The following is a 12047-nucleotide window of genomic DNA, read 5'->3' as shown; positions in this document are numbered from 1 at the left end:
ACCAAATAAATGTTTCACTTTATAGATTCTGTAGTAGATGTGCTAGTCTTTTTACTCTCCCTACTACACTCCCTACTACTTGTCTACTTCGTCCAATGTAAAAAAAGAGCTGTTGTTGCTATTTTTGAACTAGTTTAAGTTTGAGGTCCTTCTGTGCTTGACTTTGAAATAGGTTTTGGCTTCTGCAACTAAAATTGCTTACTCGACCCAGTTTGAATAGCTTCAGGTGTTAAGGATACTGCATTTATAGGCTGAAGCTGGTAAGTGCCACTATGTACAGATTTCAGGCTCTTCTGAAGACGCCACGGTGTTTGTTTTCTTGTAATGATCGTTGAATTTTGAATGTTTTTTTTTTTTTTTTTCTTCTAAAAGGTAGCTAGGAAGTGCCAGAAGTACTCATGTGGGAACTAAAATCCGCGTTTCCACTTCCACTGAAATCCGTGCTTCTGCTATAATATGTGTGAGTTTTTCTTTGTTTAGAATTGCTTTTTAGCCCTGATTACTGTTTAAAAACCCTTTTCAACCCTACTCATGTATTTTATTTAGTACTATTCTATTCCAAATATTAGCTTTGTAAGGATCTGTGGTGGTCTAAAGAATTATAATTTGAGAGGATGGGGTTGAGCCAAAGTTTTTGGGGTTAAGTTTGCACAAAAATTCTATTTTTGCTCCATTTTTGGATATTTTTTTGCCTTTTTTCACACTTCTTATGAATTGTGAACTTAGTGGTAGCACTTATGGCTCTCTCTCTGAAATGCATCTTCCTATTGTTTTTAAATATAAGAGCCTCTCTGTGGGGATTTGCCAATTCCTTTAAGTTTCTCTTATTGGGAATCACCATCAATGAATTAAGTAAAATTAAATAATAAATAAGGAGAAATAGTAAAACAAAACAATAGGTAAAATAGTAAAAATAACCCCTAAGTTCATTCTATGTAAATAGACGATTCATAGACGATATCATAGACGATTATTCACCTTCGGGCCGTAACATATTTCAAAATTTCTGGCATTTCCTATTTTTTCCTTGACGTCCTGCAAGCAACTTTGGAGGATAAATATGGCAAAAGTCTAGATTACATCACTATGAGAAAGAATGAATCATGATGAAAGCAAAGGCTGTGAGGGCCATGCCTGTCCCTCAACTCCTCACTGAACTTCCTGGCTGAAAGGCCGTGGGTACAAGCGAACTAACAGGATTTGTTTTATATCCTAAGGGATTCTGGGCCATTCTTGAACGCTTTACTACCTGGAAGCGTTGTTAAGGCGAAAGTTATCCCCTCTGTCTACAAATAAATAATAATAAAAAAGTTTTTTAACTGAAAGTAAGAAGCGACGTTAAAACTTAAAACGAACAGAAATTATTCCGTATATGAAAGGGGCTGTCCCCTCCTCAACACCTCGCTCTTTACGCTAAAGTTTGACTCTGTCTCAACTTTATTTTTTAAAACAATAAAATACTTTAGCGTAAAGAGCGGGGCGTTGAGAAGTGGACATCCCGTTTCATGTACGGAATAATTTCTGTTCGTTTTAGGTTTTAATTTAGCTCCTTACTTTCAGTTAAAAAAAAACTTTTTTTTTTTTTATTTAATTTATGAAAGTTTTTGAATTAATGCAGATTTTGATTTTGGCTCACCGTACATGAATAATTAAAATGAAATTTGCGTATTAATTTTCTTTTTTTTGGCTAAATGGCTTTCTCGAAATTTTGTTCTGACATAACTTACGAATTAACATACATAACGAACTTCTATATTCGTATGTTTTTATTACTTATATTGGGGAATTCGCCCCCTAGTCAATACCTCGCTCTTTACGCTAAAGTTCAAAATTTGTTCGAATCACAAACCCCTGAATCACAAAGGCCGTTGAATTAGAGTAGATAGCTCTTTTGAAAGTGCTAAAACAAACTTTAGCTTAATAAAGAGCGAGCTATTGACTAGGGGGCGAACCCCTCATATACGTAAAAATTTCTGTTCGTTTTAATTTTTAATGTTGCTTCTTACTTTCAGTTGAAAAAAAACTTGTTTTTCTTATTTAATTTCTGATCGTTTTCTAAATAATGCTGGAAAATCCGGCGCCCCCTTCGTAGAAATGTCCCTTCCCCCAAGGAAACATCTTCCATGGAAAGATCCTCCCCCGTAACTCCTACTCCGACCCCTCTCCACCAGAAAAAAAAATCGCTCCTTAAAACATCTGTATACTTACCAATAACCAAAGTATAATCACCTACGGAACAAGTACTGACAAAACTCTCCAAAAGTAACCCCGCATATCTCAGCGCCTCTAGACGCAAAATGTTGTACTACTTAATCGCTCCGAGCCAAAGTACTTTGCTCCGCCCAATAATTGTGCTAGAGCGTGATTCAGGCAACGAGTGACCGGGATGAATTGTGTAACTACGGTTTTTAGTTCTTGATTTAGTTGCCAGGTTCGCATAGGTATACAAAGGGTCACTTTTTTTGTGTGGAGAGGATAGGTTTTGTCAGTACTTGTTCCGTAGGTGATTATACTTTGCCAATAACCAATGCTATATGTAAACAATGGGCAAAGTTTATAACTTGCAGCCCTTCTCCCGGGAACTGTGGGGGATTAAGTCATCCTAAAAGACATATTTACTAGATTTTCGACTATGGTGACAATATGGCTATCTCAAAATTTTAATTGGGTGACTTTGGGAAAAAAATGAGCGTGGGAAGGGGCCTAGTTGCCCTCCAATGTTTTGGGTCACTTAAAAAGGGCACTAGGACTTTTAATTTCCGTTCAAATGAGCCCTATCACGATATTCTAGGACCACTGAATCGATACGATCACCCCCGGGGAAACAAAAAAAAAAACAAATAAAGACGCATCCGTGATCTTTCTTCTGGCAAAAAATACAAAATTCTACATTTTTGCAGAAAGGAGCTTGAAACTTCTACAGTATGGTTATCTGATACGTTGAATTTGATGGTGGGATTTTCATCAAAGTCTTATTACTTTTAGGGGGTGTTTTCCCTTTTTTCTAAAATAAGGCAAATCTTCTCAGGCGAGAAACTTTTGGTAGGTCAGACTAAACTTGATGAAACTTATATATTTTAAATCAGCATAAAAATTGGATTCTTTTGATGTATCTATTCCGTTTTTTTCCGTTTTTTGGAGAAAATTCCGTTTTTTGGAGTTACGGTTACTATTGAGCCGAGACGCTCCTTACTTACGGTTAGTTACCACGAACTGTTTGAAAATAAAAACACAAAATATACAAAATTCATACGAAATTCAGTATTTTCTCAGGAGGAATGGTCACGGAGGCGTGACTGTTGGTTTTTGTTGTTGTTTTTCCCAGGGTGGTCGTCTTATTGAACCAGTCATTGTAGTCTCTGGAGTGTGTTCATCCGAATAGAAACTAGAGGTTTTATGCTCTTTTGAAGTAACAAAAAAGGTAGCAACATAGAAAAGAACTTATATCCGGCATTTTATGCCGCAAAATAGTAATTTTTAGCATAATGCAAGTAACCGAAAGTTCTGTAATAGCCATTTACTTTGGCGATTGAAAAGCTATCTATGTGACCTTCGGGTTTCAGAGGCCACACCACCTTTTGGTGGCACATTTCTTCCTAAACACACAAGACCCAACAGATCGAACCATAATTGTAGCCCATTTATACAGTAATATGAACGATTATAGAGTTCCATGGTTGTGCAGCAACTAAAAGGGGGGCAGGGCAAAACCTAAAATCATACTATTTTTGGCTATGCTTGTTCAAAGCTTGCATGAGGAGTATGTTTGAAATGAGTTTACATTATGGTTGTTATGGGGGATAGGACCTCCTTTTTATTGAACTAGTGAGAACTAGTTTTTAACATACAATTGGTATTTTTGCATGTGGCAACCCTTTGAATATGAATATAAATAGTCGGGTTTTGACAAGAGTTTCAACCTCGCTCGTATTTATAAAATCTCATTTCATTGTAGAAAGCAAATACACCTAAATATGGCTTTTTCTCGAAGTAACATTATACAAAAGCTAAACTTTAGTGTGAACATCAAGGGATTTAGGATGGTAGTAGCCTAACTGGCCAAAAAATGACAAAAAAAAGAGAAAAAAATATCTCAACCAATAGCTTATGATGGTAATAAAACCTTACAAAATCGGGAAGGCGCCAGGACATCGACACGTCAGGATCACTACCGTCAGGACGACGACTAAATCTGTCAGAACATCAACACGTCAGGACATCGACAGTCATAACGTCGACAGTCACAATCGCTGCCCGTCAGAACATCGACACTCAGTTCATCGACAGTCACAATCGTTATCCTTAAGAACGTCGAAAGTCATAACATCGACACGTCAGTTCATCGACAGTCACAATCGGTACCCGTCAGAACATCGACACGTCATAACATCAAAATTTTTGTTCATACCGCAAATCCGTCAGAACCACTAACCGTCAGAACGTCGACAGTCATAACATCGACACGTCATAACATCTAAAAAAATTTCATAACAAAATCTGTCAGAACCACTAACTGTCTGAACGTCGACAGTCATAACATCGACACGTGATAGCATCTAAAATTTTAAAACTTTAGTTTTTTGGGGTTTGGGGGGGGAAAGGTACCTAGGTTAGGTTGCATATTTAATATATGCTATGCTTAACCCCCACCCCCCTGATGTGCAAATATATAGCCGAAATTTGCTTCTAAACTATTATATACTTATTACTATTATATAAACTTATAATTTTTTTTCATAACGAAAATCCGTCAGAACCACTAAACGTCAGAACGTCGACAGTCATAACATCGACATGTCATAACATCTAAAAAAAAATTCCATAACGAAAATCCATCAGAACCACTAACCGTCAGAACGTCGACAGTCATAACATCGACACGTAATAACATCTAAAATCTTTTTAGATGTTATGAGGTGTCGATGTTATGACTGTTGACATTCTGACGGGTAACGATTGTGACTGTTGATGAACTGACGTGTCGATGTTATGACTGTTGATGTCCTGACGTGTTGATTTTCTGACGGATTTTTTGTCGATGTTATGACAGATTTTGTTGATGTCCTGAAGGCAGTGGTCCTGACGTGTCGATGTTATGACTGTCAACGTTCTGACGCGCAACAATTGTAACTGTCAATGTACTGACGTGTCGATGTTCTGACTGTCAATATCCTGATGGGTAGCGATTGTGACTGTCGATGTTATGACTGTTGACGTTCTGACGGGTGACGATTGTAACTGTTGATGTACTGACGTGTCGATGTTTTGACTATTAATGTCCTGGTGTGTTGATTTTCTGACGGATTTTTTTGTCGATGTTATGACAGGTTTTGTAGATGTCATGACTTGTCGATGTTATGACTGTCGACGTTCTGACAGGTAACAATTGTGACTTTCGATGAACTGACGTGTTGATGTTATGACTGTCAACGTTCTGACGGGCAGCGATTGTGACTGTCGGTGAACTGACGTGTCGATATTATGACTGTCGACGTCCTAACGTGCCGATGTTCTGACGGATTTTCCTTGTCGACGAAATGACGTTTAGTGCTTGTGACGGTTAGATAAAATGGTAGCATCCCACATAATCAGAAGGGGACTAGATTAAATGCAAGATCTAGGAGAATTGTAGCAGTAGCAGCAAGCAAGAGGATTATTTCGTAGTCCCGTTTATTTTCTTCATCTTGATATTTCTCTCTCTTTTTGTTTTTGAAAGAGCTCATGTATTGGCGTTACTGTAATTTTACCCTAAAGTTATTGGTGTACACAGCTCAGGCAGTTGGAGGGGTGGCTTGAAAAAAGTAAAACTGCGTACTTAGACGCAGTTTTTCTGGGAGGCATGGAGGGTCCTCCTACACCCGTATGGAAGTTCTCCTTCTACACTCGTATGTCTGTAACGTATGCTCTGGCTCACCTTAGGGTAATGTTTGAAGTGGGGAGCATGAGGTTATGTGAGATGGAATATTTGGGGAGCAAGTAAGGAAAGGTTATAGTAATTGAGCAATTAAAGTATATCATTGGAAAATGTTTCGTTAATAATATTCTAAAGTTATCATTCTTAAACTTAATGGAAATAAAACAACAATCAAATCCTTTAAGTTCTAACTACAGAACGTCCGATAAAAAAGGCGCTATTTTATGCGCTTGCCAATAGGGGAGGGGAGCTCCAACACAGAACTCTCCCCTAGGGCATTATTAAACACACTAAAAGGGCAGATACCTAGATATATGTGACTCAGACCGAATCTTGTCGTAGTATAACCTCTTCCTACCGAATCATAAACGTGTCGGTATTTCAACTGTTAACTCGTAGGACATTTATATCTTTAATATTTGAGATCACAAATACTATACACTGCTTAAGTAAATCAAAATAAAAACTTACCAACATTATAAGGAACAAAAAAATACAACAAAAACACAAATAGATTCATTCTGTATGTATTATTTTTATGTATATGCATTTATACAGACCTTACATTTAAAATAAAACCGACAAATCTTTTAATTACGCAGAATTTATTTTGGGTAGGGTATTAAGCTAGCTGGTCAAAACAGCAAAAAAAATTCAATGAAATATTCAAAATTAACACTATTTAAAACCCAATTTACTTCATTCAGGGTTAAATATAATCTGAATTTACTTTTGTAAATACTGTAATACGAAAGTATTTTAAATGTAGTCTGCATTTTAATGGGTATTTTTGGATTTTTGTGTCCCCTCCTTTACGGCAAATTTAAAGGTATATCTGATGAAGAAATCGAACATTATTTTATAGATATTGTGTTGCCTATGGCTCCCACGTTATTCATATTTTAATAGGCTATTCTAGGCTATTTTTTTATGTTCTCTCATTTTTCGGTGCATGTATGAAAGTGGGTCCTTGATCAGTAATCAGTAAGGCATGCAGTTCTAAAAATATTTATCATAAGACAGGTTAATTTAGCTGAGTTATAATATAAATTGCTGGTAAGGGGCGGCAACATTTTTTTCATATGCAGATCGTGGCAACTATGACTAACGGAAAAATTCCGGCTGAATTTTCAAATTTAGACTTAGAGGTTGCACAAATAAATTAGTATAATATTTTAGTAAATTAAAACTCTTGAATATATATAAAGTATAAAACTTATATAAAACTTTACAAAGTACCAAAAACCCTCTAGAATCATGTTTACAAAGTTATAATAAACAAAGCACTGTACATACGTTGGAAATCTTTATTGAAATTTGGATAAAAAATAAAGTAAAAAGCTGGCTGTAGCTATTTTAACTATAAATATAATACAATTTCCTTAAATTCAGTGACAAGTAGATTTTAAACTTATTCGCAAAAATTTAAACAGAAAAAAATTGATAACATTTTAAATACTAGCTGCAGAAGATCTGCCAAAGTCATATTTTTTTCTCCTAGATCCAAAAAGAGGCTCAGATTTTATTGCTAAGCAGTTTTAGGAATTGAAAAAAATATTTCAAGTAACAGGATTCCAGGATGAGGAATCTTGGGCCACTGAGCAGAAAGGGCCAGTGAGGGGCTACAAACATTCCTGACTCAAATAGGAAATTTTTAACTATTAATAGTGAACAGTATAGATTCAGTAAAAATAGTAATAGTAACTACTTTATGTATGTAACTAGACGCATAAGTGGGAATAACATTATTATGCCTGCTGATTGCGGGATTTTCACCTAGCATTCGTCCCTGGACGGATTTCGAGAGATATTGACAACAAAAAGAATTTCAAACAGTTATTTGACAAAATTCATGTCACCAGAATGTGTAATTCTGGTGGCATCGGTGTAATACTTGTTGTGAAATCATGTCACCAGGCTGTTAAACAAACTAGGGTTTTAGATACCACTTGTCGACCAATTACCTAGGTTTTCCCCCTAGAGTTGTGTCTGCTGGATTTCCCTTTAGAGGAATCAACATATGGGCTTTCAGGAATAACATCCCTGTGAAGATCATTCCAGATAAAGAGGCAGCATGTGCAGCGTCTTACAAAGCTGTTATTTAGGTACTCAGTGCGGATGTACTCTTGGTACTCTAACCCTACAGCGTTTGTGTGTGTTTGCTGTACTGTAAAGGGAAATCATGGTAATTTGAATGCATAGCTGAAAATTTGAGTTCTCTTTGGATCCAGTTCTCTTAGTTTGAAAGGACTAGTAGCTCGTGATGAAAGCACAACAGTGACTACCAGCCTTACCAATGCTTTGAACCAAAATTTATCAGTTTTTCGACTAAAATTGTACCGCAAGAAATTCGTTTGTACCATCTGAATGGCATGCTAAAAATGTTCGGTAAACTAAAACTTGAACAGATGCCCAAGTCAGAAAGGAGGAAGAAAAATCAAAATGCATTGGAAAAATTTGTTTAATACCAAAAAATTTCGTGTACCGCATTGTGCCAGGACCTCTAAATTGTACCAAAAACGGCACAATTGTACCCCGTTGACAACGCTGGTGACTACGAATTTGGTCAAGCCAGATCTTGAGAAAATTAAAAATTCAGGTGGGCGAAAGAACATATAAAACACTTCTTATATGATTACCAAGTACAGCATAGACGCAAAGTATTAGCCAAAAAAGCTTAATTAAGAGCATACATCAACTTCAAATCACTAACGTAAATCAATTAAGACAGTTACTACTGAGTATTACGGACTAAAAAAACAAAAACGAACCATGTATGTCGCAGCTACTCTGTTTAATTAATGCGGATTGATTAAAGCTTACCATTAATAGAAAACAGCTCACATAGTTAACATGTTTTATGATGAATCAGGGGGGGGTAGAGAGGGAATAATATACCAGTGATTAGCCTGAATATTCCCTAATATCGCTGCTAAGAAGGTTGGTAACCCTTAATAGTCCCCTATCAGAATAACATTGTGACAACAGAGGGAGCAAACCAAATTAATATTTCAGTTCAATGCTTCCCCATGCATTAATGCCTATTATTCCGTCGTTTGATCTCAATCATTACTTATTACACATCTTTTTTAATTGCCAAAAAAATAATCTTTGCATGGGAAAAACTAAATTTTACGTATATAATAGTTGTTCCTTTAAAGAAAATTTTATTTCTATCTCATTATTTGCTACAGATTGTAAAATTGTGTTTTAAGTGTTTCACAGTTACCGATGATGGGGACGAAAAGGCCAGATTATTTCGCTAGGAGCGCTGACCTGACATAGGCCATATTAAAAAAGTGATGAATTACTGATTGGAGGGCTGGACTAGCTTATATACTTTGAACTAACACTAATATAATTTATCTTTAAAATGATTCTCAATAGTGTTGAAAAAAAATGTGTTTTTAACTAATTGTGGAGAAATGTAAAAATCGGAGAAATTTAAACCAGGACGTCATAGAAAAACATACCTTGTATATTTCCACTTCTATATATATTTTTTTTTTTTGTAAATTAGCATGTTTTGTATGTTCTGGGACAAAAAAAAAACAAAAAACAACATGACAAAAAACAATTAATTCTTCAGATGATAAATCATTCAGATGTCGGTTTTACTGAGATTTAAAGCTTTCTGTGGTTGTATTTGCAGTTTTTGAAGAAGAATAAGTGAAAACAGTGGGTATCTTCTGCTTAAGGTTTTTTCTAAGTAGCGTGATTTTTAATAATACACCACGTTTTGTAATTCATAGTTGTTGAGTTTTTAGCTTCAGCCGCCGGAATGTTCTAGTTGTGAAAACTTACCCTTGAGATTCATGATAATGTAGGGGCAGAGGGGAGAGCAAGGACTTTTCTCGATTTTAAAGGATTATGGATAAAAAAATGTTTTTCAAAATTTTCATTGTGAAAATTTATTTCAGAATCACAAAGGAAAATACACCGAATCACAAGAAAAATAATCACAAGGAAACTGACCGTATTTTAAACAGTTAGCTGTACGAAAAGTGCGGTTCAATCCCGCTTTCTAGGGCTATAATGACAGAATGGTTGAGATGGCTTGGGCACGTTCGGTGGATGAAGGATGACAGATTGCCGAAGATTATTCTTTTCGGCCAACCTTCAGGGGCTAAACGGAAGGTAGGTCGTCCGCGATTGGGATGGGAGGATACCATAAAGAAAGATTTGGGAAATGGGAACTTCTTGGGAGGGTGTAAAGAGGGAGGTTTTAATAGATTAGGACGGAGGAGGAGCGTGCGTAGCTGTATTGGTCTCAAGCGGATTGGTGCTGTAGATAGTTGTTGGTAGTAGTTGTAGTAAAAACACAGAATCACTAAGAGAAATAATAAGAACAATAATCATAAAACCTAAATATAATCACTAAAGAAAATAACCACAAGGAAAAACACAGAATCAATAGGGAAAATAATCAGAATCACAAGAAAATACATTTCATAATCACTAAAGAAATTTAGGTATGCAAAAATTACCAATTCGTATTTCATGCTAACGTTTGTAGATTCACGAACGCTAATTTTCGAGGAGATTTAAAAAAGCCTAATTTTCTATTGGGTAAATTTTGAGATGGTGGAAACACTGGTTTTGTGCTTAATGTGTGATGGACGAATCTATTATTTTTAATACAGAATGAGAAGATTGTGATTTGGAAACACAAGATCGTCTTTTCATCCTGAATGATAGTAACTCCAAGGTTTTGGGATAAACCTCAATATTATCAAAGGTAGTAAAGTGATCAAACACACTTGTAAAACACACTTATCATTTGCATAACAGACTTGCAAGCCACATATAGCACTTATGATTTCCGCAAAACACTACTAAGCATACTTTTGAATTTGCTAGAAAAAAAAAATCAGTTGAAACATTTTTTTTCCGATACTCTTATCCTTGAAACTATCTGTTCACTGTTTTTTGACAACCATAAGATTGAGTCGAATAACCTTAATATTATTTCACTACGTGATAAAAAGATCATTAGCTTTAATTTACCAACATGATTTTTCCGACTAATAATATACTACAATTGTAAAAAAAGTGATTCTAAAAAATAATAGTGTATGAATACTCATTGTGAACTAGCTAAATCTTTCATGAATATGTGTTTCGTGACGCTATAAAATGTCAAAGCAACTTCTTTGTGAAGTTGAAAAATTGCCAATTCTGGACACGGAAATGTTTTGACTGGTTTGAAAATTATTGTCGTTACAATATTGTGGCTGCAATTACAAAAATAAATAAAATGTTATTATTTGAAGCTTAATAGCATGTGTTTCTATTGTTTAACCGACAAATTAATATTCAGAGTGTTAAACAGTAAATTTACTTATTGCCCATGTAAGTGAAACAAAATTTTAAAAACTCTTGTATTTGACAGTCCTGTACGTTTTTTTTAAGAAAGTACAGTGGCTTTTCACAATGATTTTTGTTTGTTTTTTGTGGAAAGGAGTTTTTTTTTTATATAAATTGTTAAACGAAAATATGACTAGACGCATGTTTGCGAATGTTAACACACTTGGATGCTATGAATTAATCTTCAGTAAGGTAAACACTGTAGTTACAGTATTGTCCGTTTAAGTGGAATAGCGATTTGAAAAATATTGTGTTTGGCATTCATATGCACAAATCCTTTGCTTTTATTTCTGATACAGTAAATTCGCTATTCAAAATGATAAATTTTGAAAATTTTGGGTTTATATTTGAAGTCTTTTAGAAGAAAAGAATTTTCAAATCAGTAAAATTTTTTTGATCGTGTTTATTATATGTAGCCTAAACACTAGGTTTAACTACAGAATTTAATAAGCCTAATTTTAATTAAAACGTTAACATATAAGCTAAAAATTAAAATATAATCAAATATAACGTAATCTATTTTTAATTAAGTTAAGAATCTGTTAAGTATATACATAATTTTAGTCTTGTTCCAAATTTCTTTTATTTAGAATAATTTTTATTTAGTTAATCTTTATTTAATAATTTTATTTAGTTAACAAAAAGTTTACAATCTGTTAACTATATGCATAATGTTAGTATTGTTCCACATTTCTTTTATTTAGAATAATTTTCATAAAAAAAAACAACAATAAATGCGGTTGAAAATCCATGGAAATAAATGCGG

The 12047-nt window shown here is 34.8% G+C and overlaps 1 protein-coding gene across 1 annotated transcript in view; it reads left to right on the top strand.

Moving 5' to 3' along the window:
• The window catches only part of LOC148949972 (papilin-like), a 191685-nt gene that overhangs the window by 167922 nt on the left and 11716 nt on the right, over positions 1-12047 (top strand). Inside the window, exon 9 of the mRNA XM_089091751.1 lies at positions 5328-5379. Within this exon, the coding sequence (XP_088947877.1) occupies positions 5328-5379 (52 nt within the window). The remainder of the gene's footprint in view (positions 1-5327; positions 5380-12047) is intronic.

The sequence above is a fragment of the Artemia sp. Qi Xiang Cuo genome, chromosome 7, assembly GCF_049724085.1.
Source record: "Artemia sp. Qi Xiang Cuo chromosome 7, ASM4972408v1, whole genome shotgun sequence".
Taxonomy (NCBI): domain Eukaryota; kingdom Metazoa; phylum Arthropoda; class Branchiopoda; order Anostraca; family Artemiidae; genus Artemia; species Artemia sp. Qi Xiang Cuo.
This window is presented reverse-complemented; position numbering and strand designations above follow the sequence as displayed.